The 24,093-nt window shown below is 45.0% G+C and overlaps 1 protein-coding gene across 1 annotated transcript in view; it reads right to left on the bottom strand.

Moving 5' to 3' along the window:
* The window catches only part of CUNH2orf92 (chromosome unknown C2orf92 homolog), a 35,875-nt gene extending 12,047 nt beyond the window's left edge, over positions 1-23,828 (bottom strand). The window contains exons 1-5 of the mRNA XM_028775356.1: positions 23,678-23,828; positions 19,910-19,972; positions 16,064-16,150; positions 14,003-14,086; positions 7,670-7,774 (exon numbers count right to left, since the gene is read on the bottom strand). Coding sequence (XP_028631189.1) covers positions 7,670-7,774; positions 14,003-14,086; positions 16,064-16,150; positions 19,910-19,972; positions 23,678-23,762 — 424 coding nt within the window. The 5' untranslated portion in view covers positions 23,763-23,828. The remainder of the gene's footprint in view (positions 1-7,669; positions 7,775-14,002; positions 14,087-16,063; positions 16,151-19,909; positions 19,973-23,677) is intronic.
* Positions 23,829-24,093: the final 265 nt, after the last annotated feature.

Genomic DNA, 24,093 nt, shown 5'->3' with positions numbered 1-24,093 from the left:
TGTCAGCATTCTCTAAGCTGATCATGTCAGGTATTTTATTATAAGGATGAAAAGCTAACATTAACAATTTTAGTTGGCTCACTGGCCAATTCTACTTTTTATAATAAAGAAGCTTTGTGTGATGTGTGTGCGCACACACTCTCGTGCATGCATGCATGCATATATGCAAGTGTGTGTATGTATGTGTGCATGTGTGCATGCATGTGTGTCATGTGTGTGCATGGGGGGACATGTGCACATTTGGGTGTGTGCATGTCACAACACTTGGGTGGAAACCAGAGGACAATCTTCACCTTTCACATTGTTTGAGACGGGGTCTCTCTGCTGTCAGCCACTGTGTATACCAGGTGAGCTGGCCCTGAAGCTTCCAGGGATCCTCCTGCCCTCGCCTCCCAGCTCACCACGAGGCACTGGCTCGTACACGCAGGCTCCCACATACAGCTTTACACGCGATCCAGGGATTCTAACCTGGGTCCTTATACTGTGTGGCAAATGCTTTTGCCCTATTCATTAAGTAGCTTTGTCCAGAGTCCAAGTAAAAAGGGGGGATTTGGGAGTAGAGTCTAGGTGTTCTAAAGTTCATGAATATTTTGGTTTTATTTATAACCCAGCACATTCACTCGCTCATGGCTGAGACAATGAGTCTCACGAGGAAGGTTTGATAAACACCGTTGCTGGGCCTCACTTGAGCGGCTCTAACTCTATAAGTCTAAGTAGACTTGAGAGTATGCAAGGCCCACAGATGGTGCCGCTTCATGTGGGGGCACAGGGCATCTAGCCTGGATCTGAGCCTCTCTGAGCTCTAGTTTCTGTCTCCACTTATATAAAACATAGATGCTATGACTTGCTCCAGAGGTTGCAGAATGTTTGTGCAAACCACAAAGACCTAAACAAAATGAGAAAATGAACCACACCAAGATATCGATTGGCATCTCCAAACTACATAACGCCCTTAAAAGAAAGAAGACAGGTTTGGAAATGAGAAATACTTCCATTTCAGCTCTGCTTCTGGCTATCTGTGACCCATTTGAATAAGAAGGCTGACAAACTCTCTGGGGGCAATTTGGTCCAGAGCTGGACCAAATGGGAGGCCAAGAGCTGTCTTTGGCAGGTGTGGGAAGACCACAGAGATAACTGTTATATGTGATCTGAGCTGTTTCATGGAACAATCTGGAACCCATGGGCAGGAGCCCTGAAGAGATCTGCATGGTCTGTGTGAGTTGGAAAGGAAAAGTTCCACAAAGCAAATGGGCCGAGTGAGAAAGTAACCCCACCCCCAGACAACCTCGAGCTAAGCTGCGGCTTCAGCCCCAGATGGGAGATACCTGAGACCTCCAGAGGAAATGAGGGGTGAGCTTCCTGACTCTTTGGGCAGGTTCACAAAGGAAACAAGACCAGCTGCCATGGGATGAAGGATATTAAGTGTGTGGTAAGAGATCCCCGAAGTTCTTGTCATTCTTAGAAAAGAAAGGGAGCTATTCATTTGCAAGTTGGCTTAGGAACATTCAACTTAATATGTCTGGCAATCAGTTGACTTTGAACGTGGCAACTCATTAAAGAGATCAGCAACCAGAGACCGAGTGTGACTAACATGGTGTCAGCCCTGAGGGCTGCATTGCCCAGTCTTTCAGAGGGCTGTAGAAAGAGTGTACTTCTGTGTGGAGAGATAAACTAAGCCAGTGAAGAGCTTGACACATAAGCATGAGGACCTGAGCTTGCCCCTCAGGGCCCATGAAAGAAAGGTCAGGCTTGGTGGTGTACATTTGTAAACCTGGTGTTCTGGGGAGACAGAGGCTGGGGGATCCCTGGGGCTTTCCAGCTCATCAGCCTAGCCTAACTTCTGAGTTCTAGGTTATCAAAAGACCCAGCTCAAAATCAAGGGGGGGCCAATGGGATGATGGTTCAGTGGATAAAGGTGCCTGCCGTCAACCCTGATGACCAAGTTCAAGCTCCAACATCCACACAATACAAAGAAAGAACAGGCTCCTGAGACCTCCTCATGTAGCTGGGCTCTCTCTCTCTCTGTCTCTCTCTCTGTCTCTCTCTGTCTCTCTCTGTCTCTCTCTCTCTCTCTGTCTCTCTCTCTCTCTCTGTCTCTCTCTCTCTCTGTCTTTCTCTGTCTCTCTCTCTGTCTCTCTCTCTCTCTCTCTCTTTCTCTGTCTCTCTCTCTGTCTCGCTCTCTTTCACACACACACACATAAATAACATAACGTAATTTAACTTTTTTTTTTTTTTTTACCAGAATGATGGCTCAACAGTTAAGAGCACTTGGTATTCTTGCAAAGGATCTGAGTTTGGTTCCCAGCACCTACAACCATTAGTAACTACAGTTCCAGGGGATCTGACACCCTCTTCTGTCTTCCATGGGCACCAGATGTGCATATGATGCACAGGCTTGTATATAGGCAAAACCACCCATGTAATATAAAATACAAGAAAATTTAAAATTAAAACAACATTTAAAAGTGTAGGGCTGAAGAGATGGCTCAGTGGCTAAGAGCAGTGGCTGCTCTTCCAGAGGAGCCAGGTTCAATTCCCAGCACCCACATGCACCCAACAACCATCTGTAATTCCAGCCCCAGGAGAAATCCAATACCCTTTTCTGGCCTCCTCAGGCCCGAGGCACTTCCACAGTGCACAGACATACAGACAGACAAAACAGCCACGTTCGCAACTTAAATATATTTCTGCTGTGTGCGCTCAGAATCAAACTCGGGTTCTCTGCAAGAGTGATAAGCACTTTTAATTACTACACCATCTCTCCAGATCGCCACATTATTTTTTGAGACAGGGTTTCAAAAACTGGCCATATTTACTAGCCAGTATACCTCAAGGTTCCTCATCTCTGTCTCCCTAGCACGGGATTGCAGGTGCCAGCCACAGTACTCAGCTTCTTACACAGCTACTGGGGATCCGAACTCAGACCCTTCTATTGTGCAGCCAGCATTTTTTTTAACCAGCGCAGCCATCTCACCAGCACAAATAATCAGTTTATAATGAGTTAACCAGTTTGGTGTTAATCAACTGATAGTGGGATTCCTTCCTTACAAAAAACAAATAACACGAAACCCACTACATACCTTGAGTTCTGGGAAGAAAGAGGGAGGAAAAAAGGCCAGTGTGTACTTAAGATTGTGGCCATGTGTTCTATAAGGGAGAAAAATATCAATAAGCTTATTAAAGTGACATTAAAGTGAGGTCTTCTTTGCTACTGGGCATATATTCTAGAAAAAAAATCTATCAAGAAGGCAGGTTAGGAACTTCCTTAAGGTTTGAGATATCAAGCTTGTTCTAGCGGAGCTGAACCCAACAAGGCACCTGGAGCCCACTAGTGTAACAACAGGGGGCAAGAAACAAACTGCCATATTTAAAAACTATCTCATACTCTGAACGTTTTAGAAGGGGAAGCTCTGTCTTTGTTGCTGTTCAATGACAAATATTTTGAGTACATCAAGGCAGGATGACTGAAGACAGAGCTTCCCACTCCAAGGACACTGGGGTAAGTGTCTAAAGATAACACGTGGAAAATGTTGCTCTGGCTGACGTCTGCAAAACAAAACACTAACTAGACAGAACTGGTATCACTGTTGTCCTCAATTTGTGGACCTGCACTGCCCTCTCCTGGATGCTAGTAATGCACCAGATTATTTAAGCTTCCTCCCCCCAACCCCCCTCCCACCCAACCCAGAGTAACAATGTAGCCACATACAATAACAATATTGCCACACTAGTTACAACATGCCATGCCAGACTGCTGTGGAGACAAAATGGCTAAATGCAGACGAAAACTCCAACAGTTGACAGGCAGGGAGTGCTGGCTCTGTTGGCACAGTACCGATTACTATTGTGCCAGTCACCCCCAGATTCATTTATAAAATAGCATTCAGATCAGTACTTCATATGCCCTAATGCCTCCATGGGGCAGAGTCTAGCCTGTACCGAACAGTGCTATGATCTGCCTTACTGTCATTTCAAAGCGTGGACTACGAGAATGACGACTATCAGGATCAGTGAGATGACACACGTGCAGATACTCAACATACCCATAAAAATATGTAAATCTTGAAAAACAAGCCTACCACAGCAAATAGAAATTGAAGAATTCATTCTCAGTATGAGGATATATGTGTATCTGTCTGTCTGTGTTTGTGTAGAGAGGGTAGAGGGATAGATAGATGGTGGGAGAGAGAGAGAGAGAAAGAGAGAGAGATGATAGATGGTAGATAGATGATAGATAGATAGATAATCTTTCTTTCTTTTCTTTTTCTTTCTTTCGTTTTTTTTGTTTTTGTTTTTGTTTTTGTTTCTCCAGACAGGGTTTCTCTGTGTAGCTCTGGCTGTCCTGGAACTCACTCTGTAGACCAGGCTGGCCTCGAATTCAGAAATCCACCTGCCTCTACCTCCCAAGTGCTGGGATTAAAGGGGGCCATGTGCCACCACTGCCCAGCTCTGTTTCATTCCTAACTGCATCAGATTAAGTGGAAAATGCTTATCTCCTTCAGGTGGATGTTACTACTGGTTTCTAAAGTAGGTTTGTAAAAAGGGACTATTTTATGGAACTTTAGATAGATAAATAGATAGATGGATAGATAGATAGATAGATAGATAGACAGATAGACAGACAGACAGACGGATAATCTTTCTTATATTAGTCCCATACTGTCTATCTTACTAGGAAACATTACAAGCATTTCCTGCTGAGGGAGGTACAGAGTGTACCTCCACACAGAGAATACAGAGAATACAGAGTGTAAGTCACTGTATTCCCACTGCTCATGAAGATTGTCTTGGAGATGGTAACAATGTAATTAACTAGTACAGGTGAGAGACTCCGTAATTTGTAAAGGAAAACTCTACCTGTAGATGCCATACCATACACACACACATATTCATGTTAATATACAAGAATCGAGTAAGGTCCTGTTTTAGTTTGCTTCTCTGATGCTATGATAACATCATAGTTGAGAGCAACTTAGAGAACAAAAGGGTTCATGTGGCTCACGGCTCACAGTTCATCATCAAGGGAAGCCGAAGCAGACCTGGAGGCAGGAACAGAGGCAGAAACCACAGAGGTGTGCTGCTTACTCACTTGCCTTTTTACACAACCCAGGACCACCTACCTGCCCAGGGCTGGCATAGCCCTCCAGGAACTCCTGCATTGGTTATAATAAAGAAAATGTGCCTCCACCAGACATGTCCATGATCCAATCTGATGGAGGCACTCCATCAGTTGAAGTTCCCTCGTCCCAGGTGACTCAAGGTTTGTGTCAGGATGACAAAAACCAATCAGCACAGATATACTAAGAACATGAAATGTCCATACATAAACCAGTTTTCTTCCTACCAAAATTTTGACTAGCAGAATATAGAATAATAGGGAAATCTTCACTTATAATAACACGGAAAAGCATAATTTAGCAAAAAATACATATATACACATAAAGATATATATGTATATATGTATACACATTAGATATATACACATTAGATAGATATACATATACACATATAGATACATATATATTTATACATACATATAGATATACAGAGATAGATAGATAGATACATACATACATACATACATACATACATACACATAGCTAGATATAAATAAGAAACACACTGACGAAGGCAAAGACATGCTTGAAAATTTGTCTATGATATTCCCATCTCTAGCCTGTGGTGATTCAATAGTTTCTTCAAAATGACAGAGAAAAGTACAGACAAGCTTTTAATAAAGTTAGACAAGTTGGTAGTAAGGCTCAGATGGAAAACCTATTATATAAAATAGCCAGAAAACCACTGAGGGGGGGGGGGAACCCCAGAAACTATAAAGGGAGCTGGTCCTACAAGATGTTCAAGCAAGGGCAGGAGGTGGTGGCACACGCCTTTAATCCCAGCACTTGGGAGGCAGAGGCAGGCGGATTTCTGAGTTCGAGGCCAGCCTGGTCTACAGAGTGAGTTCCAGGACAGTCTGGGCTACACAGAGAAACCCTGTCTCAAAAAACAAAACAAAACAAAAAAAAAGATGTTCAAGCAAAATATTTCAGCCTCCCATTAAAATTGTGTGATGATGTTCCACAGGGAGATGAACAGACAGAGCCTAGGGTGTGGAGGGAGTTAGTGCATGATAAAGGAGACATCTCAGTACTGTCGTTAAGGTGGACTTTCTAATCAACGGCGCTGAGACAACTAGTAGCCACGTCATGGGAAAATGGACTGATTGTATCTAAAAATGTTTACTGAAAAGCTATGTGTCAGATTTGACCATCTTTTCTTGGACGTGGCATCACAAACACAGGTAACAAGGGAAAAGAAGACATTCTGGCCCTCGCCCACTCCTTAGTAGGCCACTGTCTCCAGGCTTTGCTCAAGGTTTGTCTAGTTATCGATCGAAGAGATACCCAATTATATTTAACGTATTGTTGACATGATATTTATAGGAAACAAAGTCCAGGATATTAGAAATACTCATTTTAGCTGGGTAGCAGTGGTGCACCTTTTATCCCAGCACTAGGGAGACAGAAACGGGAATCTCAGAGTCTGAGGACAGCCAGAGTGAATTCCAGGTCAGCCAGGTCAAAAAAAGAGAAGAAAAGAGAAAGATTTTAAAGACTATTTGTTGGGATGGAGGGGGGAGGGGGAACACTCCCATAGACTTCTATATTTGAATGTTTGGTCATCAAAAAGGAAGTGAGTCACAGGGGGTGGGGCTTTGAGGTTTCAAAATCCCAAACCAGGCCCAGTATCTCTCTGCTCTTACTGCTGCCTGCAGATCCAGACGTAGAACTCTCAGCCACTTCTCCAGCACCATGTCTGCCTGTGTGCTTCCATGTTCCCTGCCATGATGATGATGGACTAAACCTCTGAACTATAAGGCAGGTACAATTAAATGCTTTCTTGTATAAGAGTTGCCACGGTCATGGTGTCTCCTCACAGCAATAGAACCCTAACTAAGACAGGGGTTTTTTTGCTTGTTATTTCTGTTGGTTGGTTTGGGGATTTTTAATAGTTAATTTGTATATGTGTGTGTGTGTGTGTGTCTGTGTGTGTGTGTGTGTGTACATTATGCCATTTATTAGGTGCCAGTGGAGGCCAGAAGAGGGTGTCAGATCCCCAGGAATTAAAAGTTACAGTTGTGGTTATGAGCTGCCTGGTGTGGGATCTGGGAATTGAACTCAGGACTTCTGAAGAGTAGCAAGTGAGCTTACCCACAGACCATCTCTCCAGCCCTTTCTCTTGTTTTTTTGAGTCAAGGTCTCATGCTGCCTAGCCTGGCCTCAAACTCACCATGTAGTCAAGGCAGGATGCAATACCATATTTTCTCTCTCAAATTATTCAGGTACATGAAATTATAAACTGCGTTTAGTGGGTGCTACTAATGCTACTCAGGCTTTGGGCCACCAGGAACAGTGAACTCTACTGGAAAATGAGTCACTTTCTGCTGAACAGTATCCAGAATGGCAGAACACACCTGACCCTGCAAACCACAGACTCCATAGTTGATAGAAATTACAGCAAGGGGTTTAGACACTTTCTTCAGTTTTCACTTTGGCAGTAACCTGTCAGTAGCTGTTTTTCCAGAATGTTCAGATCACAGCATAGAACATCCAATACAACACAGCCTATAAGAACACACAAATGTCGAATCCAGTGACAAGATACTTGCTTTCGTTTGATTCTTCCCACGTGAGTGGCTCAGCAGCCAGCCTTCTTGCATCTTCTTTTGGTAAATATTTTGAATCGTTAGAAAGCACCTGCTCCAGAATCTCATCTGAAGAGAAACAAGCAAAAGCACATTAACATACGGCAACATACGTGGGCACATTTTGCACTGTACATATTCAGCACATCCATGAATGCATGAAAGAATGACTTGAACTCAGCGGATGCAGGATGCTCTGCTCTAAGATGCCCTCGTAACTACAGAATCATGATTGCACCAGATATCCTGATCAGAGAGCACCACCCACCAAGCACAGTGGACTAGAAACTCTGCGCCCTGCCTGATATGTGGAGATACAGCTTTCCTTCTTGTTCCTCTCATTGGGACTCCCCCTTCCCCCCATAACACTCCAGGACTGACACATAAAGACAGGGATGCTGAGTCAGAAATGAGGCAAAACATGTTAAATGGTCATTAGGAGTTTTATTTATAAAACTTTCACTAGTAGGACTGGAGAGATGGCTTGGGTGTTAAAAGCACCGGCTGCTCTTCCAGAGGACTGAGGTTAGATTCCTAACACCCACAACCTGTTGTAACTCCAGTTCCAAAAGACATGACACCCTCTTCTGAACTTCTTGAGCACAGACATTCACTCATATACATGAAATAAACATAAATCTTTTTTAAAACTGTTACTAACATTTTGGGATTAGCTAGATTTCTCTTTTAATGTTTTAACAACCCCTTCCCTTTTAGCACTTAGAGGCATCTGTTTTTCCCTGGAATGTGGCCATTTACTCCTCTCCTAGCCTTTCTTTGCTAAGCCGCAGAAAACAATCAACAAAAATCCCATTCACTCCCCACAGGCTCTGAGACCATTCCCAAGGGTGGGCGTGCATGTGTGCACATGTGTGTGTGTACATGTGTGCGTGTACATGTGTGTGTGTATGTGTGTATGTGTGTGTATTCATGTGTGTGCATGTAATGTGCATGTATGCTCTCTTCCTTTTATTAATCCTTAAAGATTTTTCAAAGTTTGGATTTTTAATTTTTATTTAAACTTTTTCATACAATGTATTTGACCATAGCCTTTTCCCTCTAATTCTCCCCAGATTCTCCCCACCTTCCTACCCATTCAACTTTCTGTTCTCTTTCAAAAAAAGCAAAAACAAAAGCAGGAAAAAACAACCCAGAAAATGAAAATCAAAACAAACTTAAAAGAAGAATCAACAAGACAAAAAACACCAAAACAAAACAAAAAGCGTATGTGCGCGCACACACACACACACACACACACACACACACACACATTGAGGTCTGTTTTGTGTTGGCCAACTGCTCCTGGACATGGGACATGCCCTAAAGTATGGTTGATTTACTCAGTGACATTCTATTGGAGGAAACTGGTTTTCCCCTCTCCGAGCAGGAATCAGATACACATAGCTTCTTGGTTTGGGGAGGGGCTTCGTGGCCTCTTCCCCTCCTCTGTGCTGGGATTTGGTCTGGTTTGAACTTGTGCAGGTCTTGTGCTGTCAGTCTCTATGAGTTCACATGTGCAGATGGTGTGTCTGGAGAATGCTACCCCCTCAGACTCATCTACCACCTCTGACCCTTACAGTCTTTCTGCCTCTTTTGCATAGATCTCTCAGTCTTGAGGGGAGGGTTTGATAAAGACGTCCCACTTAGGGCTGAGTGCTCCAAAGTCTCTCACCTCTGTGGATGGTCCAGATGTAGGTCTCTGTCGTTTACCATCTACCATAAGGAGAAGCTTCTCTGGTAAGGTTTAAGTGATGCTCTGCTCTATGGGTACGTCCATATGTCACCAGGAATCATTTTATTTTAGTGTTTCTTTAGTGAGATAATAATATTAGGTTTTTCCCTAGGCCCATGACCTATCTAGTCTGAGATTCTAGGCCATTTTAGCACTGTCAGGTATGGGTTCCATCTCATGGAGTGAGCCTTAAAAGCAGTCAAAAGGTGGTTGGTCACTCCCATGACATCTGTGCCATGATTGTCCCACTCTGTCCTACAGGCAAGTCTCTGTCATAGGCTACAGAGTTTCTGTCTTGATGAATCTGATGATTTCTTTCCCTTCTGGTAGCATGAGAGGTAACTTTCAGTACCACGGACATTACTTAGTAGGAGTAAAGCTTCTAGCTGGGCAATTTTGTCATGTTTGGTGACATAGTAAGCTGTATCTTCATCAAAGGGCCTAACCATTAAGTTATGGAGAGTAACCAGTTGCCTTGGAAATAGCCTGCAACGTTGGGGGCATCTTGGGGAGCTCTTTGGCTAACAGCTGAAATAGATGCAACCCATTCCTGGCACTGAAGGTTTTACTTGATGGCATTGCCGTCTAGTTGAGCATTGTCTCCCTCGTCATATGGCGATGCCGTGTAAAGTCCTTTCATATATTTATACTTTTTTAAAAGCTTCTACAGTAGTAGGTCTCCATTTGGCTTTGGCTTTTAGTGTTAGCCGTCCTCCCTCATGTCTCCTCCTTTATCCTGCCTTCTCATCTCCCACCCATTCCCCCCTCCTATTTATCTCTATAATACTGTATCCCCCCTTCCTTGGAAGACCTCCCACCTCCCCACTGATCCCTTACAAGGTGCATAACCTCTGTGGTTATTTGAATTGAAACACACATATCTAAAGCTTAAATGCCAACACTCCCATATAAGACAAAACATGCATCATTTACTTTGACATCATCGCTTGCTGGAACAGGAGTTCATGGTGAATGCCAGCGATGAGCCCTCAGATCCACCACAAAGTCAGCAAGTCCTCACTGTACCCTTTGAGCAGCATCCGCTGTCCTGTAAGTCTCTTAAAAATATTGCTCAGATAAAGACAACACAAGAAAACCCACAGACTCAACTAACCTGGGCTCATAGGGGGATGGGAAGACTGAACCAACAACGGGGGAGCCTGCTTGGCACCTGCTCAGCTGTTCATGTGCAGTTTTTCAGTCTTTCAGCAGGTTAGGGCATTTCGGATAGATCCACTGGTCTCTGCTTTCTGACTGCTAGGATTGAATACATGCACTACGCCGCCCAGCTGGCCTCTCTCTGAAATCTCCCGCTCTGCATCCTTTTATTAGAAACCTGTGTTACATGCACTTTTAACTGTTCACCCTACAGTGTCTTTCTTTAAGGTGTGTGTGCATGTGCGTGTGCGTGTGTGTGTTACACATGAGTGCAGTTACCCACAGAAGCCAGAAGAGACTTGGATCCTCGTGGAACTAGAGTTACAGATGGACATGAGCTACCTGGTATGGATGCTAAGAATCAAACTCGGGTTCTCAGAGAGAGCAGCACACACTCTCAGATGATGAGCCATCCATCCCTCCAGCCCCACCTCTGTATGTTCCTCACTAAAATCATCTGGAAGCTTTCGTAGCCTGGAGAACTTTACAGTACAGTGCACTCCTGCTGTCCTAGCCCCTCAGTGATCTAAAGCAACACCAGGCCAGAGCAGAACGCCAAACCCTGGCGGCCTCTTCTTCAAGCACTGTAGGAATCTGACAAGTCTCCTCCCAACAATTCTCAAGACAATTCTCCCCATTATAAGGTAAGTCCATTACCACATACTGAGGGTACAGTGCTCTAACTACACGATATGCTACCAGGTAAACCCCAGTATAGGAATGGGTTGCATCTTTTTGACTTATTGGCCCATAGACTTTCCCCCAAAACATTACAACTAATGGCTGTTGGTTACCCTCCTGGACCCGTTGGCAAGACCCCATTACTGAAGACACGACATACTTTTGTCATTAACACACACACACACACACACACACACACACACACACACACAAAAAAAACCCCTGAGCTCTTGGTCAACCAGAAGCTCCACCCCTACTGGCTGGCATCCAGAGAGTTGGAAGGTAATTACTCTACACCCTACCAGAGCAGAAAAGTGGTCATTAATCTCACTCACCTGTGAACCCTGAAAGCTACAGTATCAACCTGCCTGCAGACATACCCCTAGTGCACTATTCAAATGTCATGGGAGAGACCAACTACTTTTTAAAAACTGGGTTTAAGGCCCAGTCCATAAAATGGATCTCACAATTGACACTGCTAATGAGGGCAAGAACCTGAGATTAGATACCACACAGCTCTAGAGCAGTGGTTCTCAACCTGTGGGTCACAACCCCTCGAGGGGTTGAATGACCTTTTCATGGGGATCACCTAAAGCACTGGCTGGTTTTGTGTGTCAACTTGACACAAGCTGGAGTTATCACAGAGAAAGGAGCCTCCCTTGAGGAAATGCCTCCATGAGATCCAGCTGTAAGGCATTTTCTCAAGGGAAGGGGTTTATTTGAGGAAGGGAGTGGGAGAGAGGAGCAGGAAGATGGCAAGTGAAGAAAGAGAGGGAAAGAGAGAGAAAGAGAGAGAGAGAGAGGGAGGGAGGGAGAGAGGGAGAGGGAGAGGGAGAGGGGGAGGGAGGGTGGGGCGGTCCCAACTATTTAAGTTTAAGTGGGTGATGACGTGTGTAACTTCCCAGGTGTAGGTGAGCCAGGTAGGTGAATTCTGGGAGTGGTTGTCCCAGCAACGGAGGAGACGCCGGCCCCTGAATATGACGTCACCGGGTTCAGACTTATACTAACAGAATGTCTATGCACCTGTGCAGTCCTGATACCCCCAGAGGCCAGAAAATGGTCTTGGATAGTCTGAGACTAGAGTTAAAGATGTTTGTGAGCCACAGTGTGGTACTGAAATGGAGCCCGGGTCCTCTGGAAGAGCATCCACTGCTCTTGATCGCTGAACCATCTCTTCAGTTCAATAAGCTTCTTCTTGCAACAGATGGTAATTAACACAGAGACCTACAACTGGACAGAGAGAGACCTTGGGGCACTCAGCTCTAAATGGGGTGTCTTTATCAAACTCCCTCTCCCCTAGGCTCAGGGAGCTGTGTAGAAGAAGGGAAAAGATATAAGGGGGTTGGTGTAGAAGACTCCAAGACAGCATTATTTTCCATACACAGCAGGTCTGATGCACATATGAACTCAGAGAACCTGTGACTGCACACACAATACATGTACAAGTTCAAACCAGACAAAATCCCAGCCCAGAGAAATTGTTGCAAAGTCCTATCCCTAACCAAGAAGCTATTTGCAACTGATAGCTGCTCAGAGGAGAGGATCAGTTTTCTTCAGTGGAATGACATTGGGTATATCAACCATACTACAGAGCGGGTCCCAGGCTCAAGAGTAGTTGGCCAATATGAAATGGGCACCATGTTTGTGTGTGTGTGTGTGTGTGTGTGTGTGTGTGTGTGTGTGTGTGTTGGTTTGAGTTTGCTTTTTGTTTTTAAGAGAGAAAAAGGACATGAAGGGGCATGTTCTTTTTAGTGGGCAGAGAGTTGGGATCTAGGAAAGAGGAAAGAATATGATTAAAATATATTGTATGGGGCTGGTGAGATGGCTCAGTAGTTAAGAGCACTGACTTCTCTTCTGGAGGTAGTGAGTTCAAATTCCAGCAACCGCATGGTGGCTCACAACCATCCGTAATGATATCTGATGCCCTCATATGAGTGAGTGGGGGCCCAGAGGGGTCTGGATCGAGCAGGGCTGGAGCAAGAGGGAGAAGGGGAAGGGGAAGGGGAAGAAAATAAATATTGTATGAAAAAAATAACACCCACATAATAACACTGTTAGTATATCTAGTTTATATAAATGTTAAAGATTAAGTAGGTTTGAATAATTGAAGTGAGGTTTTGTTTTTATATGTCAAACTTTATGCCCTTCAGAGAAAAATACTTATAAAAGATTAAAAATAAGAGCTTCTAAAAAAGAAAAGAAAGAAAAAAGACAGCTCTGCTGATGTTTTGGCAGAGGAACAGATTCCTGGAGCTCTCCTACTGTCAAGTTACCTCTGGAGCTTCCCCTTCCTCAAAAACTGAGGAAGGGTTTCAGAGAGACCAGTGGGCAGCTCTGAAAGGCTGTCAGAAGTCCTAAAGCAAAGGTCCTCCCACACCCCCCCCAGGGTGTGAGCATTTAGGCAGGCTGGCCTGGTCCAGTCACCCAGGCTACTCTCACCTGCCTTAGAAGCAGAGTCCTTTCTTGATGTTTGTATTTTACTTTCTGCTTACTTTCTTAGGACTATAATATTTAGAAGAACAGATTCTAGCCATAAAATAACATGCTTAACTTCCCTTTGAAAGAGGAGAACAAGCTACCTCAGAGACAGCCAAGGAGTTAACTCAGAGACAGTCAAAGTGTTACCTCATACCTCAGAGACAGCCAAAGTGTTACCTCAGAGACAAGGACAAGCAAGAGACTTCTTCAAATACTACCTAAAGCTTTCACAGAAGGACATGACTTACCAAATATCTTAGCCAAGTAGTCATCTTGCTTATGTGAACTTGATACAAACTCAGAATCGCTGACACCATGATAGTGGACATGGGCTGTGGGAAAACAAACGTCGGCTGTGGTTAACTCTCTCCTCAAACCTACACCTCGTCTCTCTAAAGCCCCACTCACTCACTGCAAGGTCTTTCCACAGGAACAGCACCCAACTGGTGTCTTAGTCTCTTCCTCTCATTGCTGTGAAAAAAATTACTCTGGCAAAAGCAACTTTAGGGAGAAAGGATTTATGTTGGCTTGTGCTTTCAAAAGGATACAGTCTATTACAGTGTAGAAGACAGGGAGGCGCCGGGCAGTGGTGGCGCACGCCTTTAATCCCAGCATTTGGGATGCAGAGAGGCAGAGACAGGCAGATTTCTGAGTTCTAGGCCAGCCTGGTCTACAGAGTGAGTTCCAGGACAGCCAAGGCTATACAGAGAAACCCTGTCTCAGAAAAAAAAAAAAGAAAGAAAGAAAAAAAGAAGACAGGGAGGCGGGAGCAGGGTGTTGGCTGGTGACGTCACACCCATGCTCAGCAAGCAATGAGAGATCCGTGCATGCTTTGTATACTGCACTCAGTTTCCCCACCTCATACAGCCCAGCATCCCCATCCCAGAAAATGGTCCCACACACATCAATTAATAAAATCAAGATAATCCCTCACAGGCATGCCCGGATGGCCCATGCAAAGTTGATTCTGCAAAGTAAAGAAGTAACCGTCACTGTTGCACAGGGCATCTATGAGGTATCTGCAAGCACCTAAAGTTTGGGCCGACAAGGTGGTTGGGCAGGTCAGGGCACTGCTGGCCAAGCCAGATCAGCTCAATCCCTGGGACCCACATAGTGGAAGGAGAGGACCAACTCCAGACTTCCGAATGCACACCATAGCAAATGCATGCACCTACACACGAAACAAATGTGTTTGAAAATATTGTAAACAGAGCCTGAAGCTCCAGCACACAGCCCAGCAGAGGGCATTTCCCATGGTTTCTTTGCAGACGATAGGCACGAGCCACTGACTGATGTGTGTGTGTGTGTGTGTGTGTGTGTGTGTGTGTGTGTGTACACTCAGTCTCTAACTTGAGAATAAAAGAAGGGCCTGGGTGGTGGGTGCCAAAAGGCAGGGTGTCAAGCAGGGCTGCTTTGAGCCAATAAAAATCAAAATGACAAAGGCACAGTTCTCTATTAGTGAGACATGAAGGAGTCTTAAGCACTTTGCTGAAAATATGCCCTATTATAACAACCAAGGGGACATAATAAAACTTGCCAGCAGAGCAAGCTAAAACAAAAGTACCCTTGCTTGTGCCTTTACTAAGTGGCCTATGAAATCCATTGGCAGGATCGTTAGTTACAAAACTACTTTATGTATAGTGTAATTTTAGAACAGCAAATACTTCTGCTTTATTTTGCTAGGTAATGACCCGCTCTCAGTATTTTTTAATGGAGATGCCTTCTCTGCTATTCACATGATTTAGAGCTCACGGGCATGGGGTGTTTTATGGTGCTTTGGTTTGTGTGTGTGGCCAGATGTTTTCTCTTAGCGTAAGCACTGGAATATGGGTGTTAATGGAGAAGTCAGCTGTGTGGCCCTGGGCAAATAGTTTACAAAGGCTGAGGCAGGAGGGGGTGATGAAGAAGTACGGGAGAAGACTGTGCGCCCCAAGACTAGCAACCGGGGCACTCCTGGCCAACAGATTATAAAGGGTCGGTGAGAAGAAGGTTTTAACATTATGCCAAGCTTGTTACCAGGAACAGTGATCCCACCCTAGGGACAACATCTGTAGTGACAGAAGCTGCCTGAGCCTGCACAACAGGGATCCCCCACCCCAAATAAAACAGGCACAGTCATTCTTTAATCACCAACTCCATAAATGAGGAAGGTTACAATGAGGGTTCCCTCATCCTCTTTCTCCGTATCTCAGTTTGGCAGCACCCCACCGATAACTGGTTTCGAGGCTGCCCAAGTCACAGGACACCACACCCACTACCACACAGCCTGTAAGCACACATGCACGTTAAACCCATTGACATATACTTGCTTTCATTCACGTTTTTCCCCGTGATCAGTCTGCCAGCTGTTCTTGCATCATCTAGATTGCTGGGAAACACCTGCAGCACGATCTCATCTGAAGAGAAGCATGCGAGATCGTTAGCACCGGATGTAAGCTCCGTCTGTCTTGTTCGGTACCTACCTAGCGCGTGCACGGATGCGAGAATGAAAGAGAAGTCAAACTCAGCGGATGCAGGATGCTCTGCTCTAAGATGCCGTCATAACTACAGAATCATGATTGCACCAGATATCCAGGGCAGAGGACACCACCCACCAAGCACAGTGGACAGGAAGTCCGCGCAACCCCTCAGTTTCTCAACCTGTGGGTCGCGACCCCTATGGGGGGTCAAACGACCTTTTCATAGGAGTTACCTAAGACCACTAGAAAACAGATACTTTGCATTATGATTCATAACAGTAGCAAAGTTATAGTTATGAAGTAGCAATGAAAATAATTTCATGGTTGGGGGTGTCACCACAACGTGAAGATCTGTATTAAAGCAGCATTAAGGAAGGTCGAGAATTACTAATCTAGTTCCTGGAGTCATTCTGAGTCTGTTCCCAAGCTGCCCCGCATACAAGCAAAATGTCTTTCTTCTGACTCTAAGACTCACATCCTTTCTTCATTTGAGATGTTGCCTCTCCAAGTATTAGGTCAAGGGCCTGTTCCCTTAAGATGCTAGTTACTCTAAGAGGCCAAAGCCCACAGGCTGAAGAAACAGGTCACACGTTTCCAATCCCCTCAAACCACACCCTCCCCAACTCTGCTCTGGGACAAAGAATTAAGTTGTCCATCACATGCTGTGTATGTTTTTTACAGCACCTAAGGAATGGTTCTACCAATACCTGCCTCCTCCACGCTCCTGAGGTTTAGGCTAGAGCAGACTAAATGACGTGGGTGGGATGCCTACCACACACATGAACACACACACACACACGTGCACACACCCCCACACACATGTGAAGTGATGTGAAAAGTAGATTCCTTTATGAGAGGGATTTCTCCAAAGACGCTCCTCTGGGTCCCCCTCCCCACCCTGTCATGATGACTATCTTTCTCTTATTTTAAGCTATCCCTCTGCAGTGGTTTAATTAAGTGAGCAATGCCTCCCATGGGCTTGTGTGTTTGAACATCTGGACCTCAGTTAGTGGTGCTCTTTGGGGGAAATGATAGGATTGTTAGAGGCATAGCCTAGCTAGAGGAAGTATATCACTGGGAACAGATTTTGAGGGTTTATAACTTCACCTCACTTTCTGTCCAATCGTGTGTACAACTGTGTGTGCCTGTATGTGCATGTGTGTGTGGATGTGGGCTTGTGTGCATGTGTGTGCATGCGTATGTGTGAATGCATGTGAGTGCCTGTGTGTGTGCCTGTGTGCACATGTGTGTGCACATGTGTGTGTACATGTGTGTGCAAATGTGTACATGTGTGTGCTTGTATGAATGTTTGTTCACCTGTGTGTGTTCTTGTGTGTGTCATTTTGTTTGCATGTATATGTGCATATGCCTGTGTGTGCGTGTGAGTCTGTGCATGTGTGCACATGTGTGTGCGTGTGTGAATGTGTGTGCATGAGTTATGCGTGCGTGTGTGTCTCTCCTTCCTGATTGTGAACACAAATGTGGTCAGACAGCTTCCTATTCCTACTGCTATGCCCTCTCTCCCATTATTAACTCTATTCCTCAGGAGCCATAAGCCAAAATGAGCCCTTTTCTTCCTAAGTAGGTCCCCATGTTTATCACAGCAACTAAAAAGGAACTAATACACATTCTTACTGAACCCTGGAGGTTTTAATGGCGGATGCCTCTACTCCTAAGGCCCAGTTGCGCTGGATTTAATGTGTTGTACTGTTCCTTTCTAACACTCTCCTGTATCCAGGCTCTCTTGTGGTCTGGCAGCCCTTTCTCCTAGTGAACTTCATCCCTGAATGCAATTACAAGCTAACCCTTTTCATGAACCAACCTACACCATTATTCTTTTCCCTTATTTAACACTACAAATCTCACTCTGATTTGGGGGCCAATAGGTACAAAATCAAATCCCAGCTAAGACATGATTTGGGCAAATAACTTCATTTCTTGGATCTTTAGTACCTTCCCTCATCAGTAGGATGGGGAAGCTTTTAACTCTGAGAACTTTTGTGAAAAGTGAGCATAACAGGGTCCGTAAGGCACTGAGCATAGGATGAGCGTGAACACTGTGCCCAGGGTCAAACATCTCACTGCCAACCCTTATAATAGCAAGCACAGAGCAGCTTGGGGACACATCAGCTCTGCTCTGTGGACTATGGGAGTCAGGATGGAAAAGGGGTGTACCACTCAAGAAACAAATGTGTCATTCACAGAGGACAGAAACATGGGCGTTCTGTCACAGAGTCTATGCTTTTTCATGCCAAGCTACTGTCACCTTCTTCTGCATCTAGTCTGTGGTTGAAGCTTCAAAGGGTGCAAACATTGACACCCTCAAAGAAACTTCCTTTCCCACCCTCCCTGGTAGATAAGTCAAGGCTACACAACACATGGAGGTTCTCAAAAGACAATTGAGACCCAGGAAGAATATTCCTTCTATAGATAGAAAATTTTATTAGTTTTATATATTTTAGAGGGTGGTTGACACAGGGTCTCACTATATACCCTTAGTTGGTCTTTGTAGACCAGGCTAGCCCAGAACACACAATTGGCCTCCCACTGCTTCCTAAGAACTGGTTTTAAAGATGTGTGCCACTGTGCTCAGCTTAGATAAAAAATTTTAATTTTTAAAATTTAAAATGCTGAGCTTGTACTTCCCCATTTGGAAAATGGAATGTCTGGAAGTAATATCTGGAGCTGCAGCAGCCATTCTGCATAGAGACACAACCATTAGAGAAGGAGCAGATGATCTCAAAGCTTTAGCCTGAGATGCTTTAACAGAGGAAATCACATTTATATCACATTAGCAGGCAGTATGTAACATGTCTATAAAGAGCAACAAAGCCAGAGTTGGGTTAAGGAGAGAAGGAAAAATCTGGTGTCCAAGCAAGCAGGACACCAGCCCAAGGCTGAGCAGACCTCAGGAGGAAGAAGTGGATCCTGCCACGAAGGGCTGCTCACAGAAAGTGTGAAGAGCCTCCACTCTGCAGAGTGTGTCTCTGTCATCCGGTGCTTCCTTTGCAGACCATATGAGTCAGAACCATTCCCTCTGCCTTTGTTCCCCTGACTTGAAGAGGATCAGCAATTCTCAGCCTGGAGTCGCCCAGATTAACTGTCTGGGTCTGGTGAGACACACCTTTAAGCTTAGCAACCGGGAGGGAAAGGCAGGTGTCTCTGAGTGGGAGGTCAGCCAAAGCTAAGTGGGACCCTGACTTGAAACAAAAACAACACATAAACCTTACAGGACTGAGGCTGCAGCTCAACGGTAGGGTACTTGCTTCTCAAGCTGAGGCTCTGGATTTGACCCGAAGTGCTATAAAAATACCCCTCCACTGAATGTAATACTGAGGATGTGGAGAAGTATATTTTAATGTCCCCCAGGTGGGTCCCAGCTTAGCCTGGGGCCTCATGTTGTCTGCTAAGCTGAAATCATCCAGGCAGGAGTGATATTTACAGTGGGCTGAGGTGGGTCATGGATCAGTGATCTTCCAGATGATGGTAATGACTCTACCACCAGCCCCCATTTTGAGAAGCAGAGATCTTCCCAAGGTTTGGTTTATCGCCCTATTTGCTTAATTTTGGGGTATTTGGATGCTTAGAAGAACTGATTCTTAGCCACAAGGCAGAATGCTCTCCTTCCCTCCTACCCAAACCACTAGGAAGAGGTGACTTCCTCAAATCTAGCCTCTGGTTTCACAGAGTACTTACCAAATAGTTTAGCCATATCTTCTTCGAGATGCTTTGAACTTAAGGAAAAATTGTTCTCCACACCTGCAGGAGAAACAAGATTCTCTATGGTTACATCTTTCACTGGTCAGGCAAGCATGATGGTGCTCATCTGTGATTCTAGTAATTTTTGGGGTAAATGGGGCCAGAACCTATAGTTCTTGGCCAGCCTTGCCTATAGAGCAAGCTCAAGGCTGCTTGGACTGCACAACCCTGTGTCACACATAAGTAACTTTCATTTCTACGTATCATCTCTACCATGCAGGGTACATTCATGGACACCTGAGCCTGTACACAGTACCAAAGCCCATGTATGTTTTCTTTCATATGTACGTGCGCTATCTTTTCCATTGTAACTGTTACTTATTCTTGGTGGCCATAACTTTTGCTGTCTGTAGTATAATACCAAACAAGCACTAATTTTGTTTGTGATTGTGGCACTTTGAGGTGGGGGATCCTGATTGTGCTTTAATGATAAAGACACGGAGACATCTGTTTAGTATAAGGCTGTTGGTCTGTTTGCTGAGGCAGTCTCTTAGCCCATTTAACTTGAACCGATTTCTCCAAAGTTGCCTGTCTCCACATGACTCTCTCTGCTCTCCTCCCTGCTCAGTTCGGGTCTCCCTTGTGTCCTCCTGTATCTGTTCCTGCCTGTCATTCTACCTATCCTTCTGTTCCAGTTCCAGACACCAGCTTTTATTATACAAAAAGCCACAGTCCTTACTCATCCAGTTGGCTTTGGGGGCTACACTCCCCTATAGCGGCTTGCCTTTCTTTCCGGGTAGGTGAGCGAGCTAACATTTACATATCCTGATAGCTTTACACCACCCAGCAATTAACAACTGAGAATACATGGACACACTTTCATATCCAGTGAATACAACCCTTGTGGGTCACTCCAACAGTTTGCCTTCGCCAGTTGCATGAATAGAAAATTCACTCTGGGGCTGAGAAGTTAGTAATAGAGCCCGTATTCAAGGTCTGAGTTCAGTCCATCCCAACTGTACATCTTACCAACCACAACATTCCTCCTATAGTCAAGAACATTTGTCTTGTCACTTAAAAGAAGTGCTTCATTTCTTTTCTCTGGCCTGTTTAAACGCACTGCATCACTACCCCAGATGTGGGGCTTTATTAAGAGAGTCAGCAGGTTTAGAAGATGGCTCAAGTGGGTGTTGGTGATTCCTCTAGGCTCCTTCCAACAGCTGCCTAGCAACAGCTTGCATCTCTGCCCAGCAGGTGCAAGCCAACCTGGCACGTATGAACTGCTCAGCTATCCAGCGCTCTCTCTGTCTCTGTCTTTCTCTCTGTCCCTCTCTCTGTCTCTCTGTCTCTCTGTCTCTCTCTGTCTCTGTCTCTGTCTCTCTCTCTCCTCTCTCTCTTCTCTCCTCTCTCTCCCCCCTTCTTCCCCCTCCTTCCCTTTATTTTCTCCTCCCTCCACCTAGATCTTCTTCCTCTCTTCTCTTTCTGCCCTTCTCTGTACCCCGTTCTCTGCCTCTACCTCTTTTCCAGCTTGCCTTCCCTTCCCACCAATAAACTTTCCTCATACTAGGTCTGTCACATATCTTAACTGTCCCGGGGGACACGTTGTAGGGACTAAGGTACTTCCTCCCACTCCATTGTCGTGGATAAAGGAGAAACTTGCTTTCAAGCCTGATGATCTGAATTTGATCCCTGGGATGAAACAGGAAAGAACTGACCTCCATTCACTTGTCCTCTGACTTCCACACGCACACAACAAATAATAAGTGGGGGGGTGGGGGGGAAGCAGGAGAACAGGGACTGCCCTGTGATGCCATAGCCTTTGTAACACAGTGTCATAGATGGCTTTGTGACCAAGGGAAGGCAGCATAATATATAGTGTGGATACACTGGACAAAGCAATGGCTCCCATTGTAGGCAGGGCAGTGCAAGAGATCTCCCAATTTCATCAAGGCTACAGGGAACAGTGTATAAATTTAAAACAAATCTTCTATCTATGCAACAGTGAAGAACATGCAACAGGCAAATAAATTTAGTGCCTGTTTGGTATTATACCCCAGACAGCAAAAGTTATGGCCACCATGAGTGTTAAGTAACAGTTAAATAGGAGAAACAGAATACACGCATATGAGAGAAAACACACATGGGCTTGGGTACTGTGCGAAGGCCCGAGTATCCACTGGGGTCTTGGAATGTGTCCTGCACAGTAGGGGGTGATACAATGTATACTGCACAGTGGGGGTGATACATACAGATGAACATTACATTTGAGACACAAAAATAATAATACAGAAAGTTGTCATTGCTGTTGGGTGCTCAGCAGTGATGGTAAGATCTTATTGCTGAAGGTATTACATGTTCTGGTATCAAGACAGGGAAACCAAGCTGAGCTAGACTGGAAGCACCCCTGCTGCCCATGACCCTCAAAGTGTCAGAAGGCACCGTTGAGGCTGCTGGGGAGAAATTGCCATTGTCTTTATTTTATGTGTATGAATGTTTCACTGGCATGTATGTAAGTATGCTATGTGCATGTGTCAGATCCCCTGGAACTGAAGTGATGGATTATTGTGAGTCACCACCACCTGGGTGCTGGAAATCAAACCTGGGTTCCATGTACAAGCAGCAAGCCCTTTTAACCAACGAGCCATCTCTCCAGGTCCCCGAGTCTTACTAAGACATGGATCCTGCATGTTACACTACCAATTAGCCAGGTAAAATATACCCACCGGTATCACCGTGGCAAGTCTGTTATAGGAGGCAACCAACCAGATTTTATTTGGATTTGAGGCCCACTTTAAGAGAGAATTCATGTCTGGTACCTTAAGCCTGGGTCAAAAGGAACATTGCTGCAGGGAACATCGCAGAAGGGAGACAAGAATGTAAGAGGCAGAGGGAGCCATGGAGTGTGTGGAATACTGACTCCCAGATATGACACAGCCATCACACATGTGTACACACAGCAGCCATGATTATCTGCACAAAACCTCCACTTTACACTAGCTGACACAAGCTCTCCCCCGCTCCCTGAGCATTTACATGCAGTTAACGATTCAGGGTGGGGGTGGACATTTTTTAGTGGTGTAGCCACTAACTCAGCACTTCTACAGACAACTCCCCCATCCTGCTATAAGTGACATAATGCAACTCACTGGGTTATTTTAGAAAGAGATGAAATCACAAGTGGGACTAACTGGGGTGAAGAAGAGGACCAGGGAGAGTGGGATGGGAAAAAGAGGTGACAGATGAATTTAAAGAAATACACTACACACAAGTATGAAAATGTCATAACCTGTTGTATATAATCAGCATATCCTCTATGTAGCCCTGGCTGTCCTGAAGCTCACTATGTAGACGAGGCTGGCCTCGAACTCACAGAGATCTGACCGCCTCTGCCTCCCAACTGAGCACTGGGATCAAAGGTGTGCACCACCACTTCCCAGCTTAGTATATACTAATTTTAAAATATGTATGTGTGGATAAGATTGAGAGGTTTATGGATAGCTGTTCGTCCTATTGATCTTTCTACTTGTGAGATATTTGAAAAACATTTTTAATGAAGGGTTGACGCTTCTAAATATGGAATAGTCTTACAAAGCTCTAGAATTTGAAGGTTCATCACAGGTAGGCAAACTCAGGTAAAGGAAGTAGCACAGGAGAAGGGCTCACCGTCCCAGCCCCGGCAGGAGGGGCCTACCAGCCACCCTGGCTGAGGCTCCCTGGGAGTCTTCCATCCCTCCTGCTGCCAGGGCAATATGCTTGTGATGATACCTTCAGTCACAGGGATAGACAGGGACTCTGTGCCCCAATGGCTGCCCAGGAAGATAACAAAGGAGAAGAACACCATGTCGCTCATTTTTGCCACAATCAGCGTGCCATCAGGGAGGAGTCATTCTCCTGGATTTCTCAAAGACGCAACAGCCTTGAGCTCCAGGATGCTGTGGAATTCTGTGCTCTGTGAGGTCACACTGGGAAAAGGACAAGTTTGTAGTCAGGGACCGAGAGGGACACTAGTGACCCTCAACAGTCTCTCTATTCACTCCCTCAGCTCTCTGAGGTTTGGTCAATTCTGCATGCTCTGTAATCTAAAGATCTGAATGAATCAACAAGATTCTTAGGATACATGGAACAAAACTCAACCGTAGCCATCAGTGGTCACAGACAAACTGGGTTCACCTGAAAGGAGG

This window comes from Grammomys surdaster, unplaced genomic scaffold (genome assembly GCF_004785775.1).
Source record: "Grammomys surdaster isolate TR1022 unplaced genomic scaffold, NIH_TR_1.0 255, whole genome shotgun sequence".
NCBI lineage: Eukaryota > Metazoa > Chordata > Mammalia > Rodentia > Muridae > Grammomys > Grammomys surdaster.
Note: the sequence above shows the minus strand (reverse complement) of the source record. Positions and strands in the feature narration are given on the sequence as shown.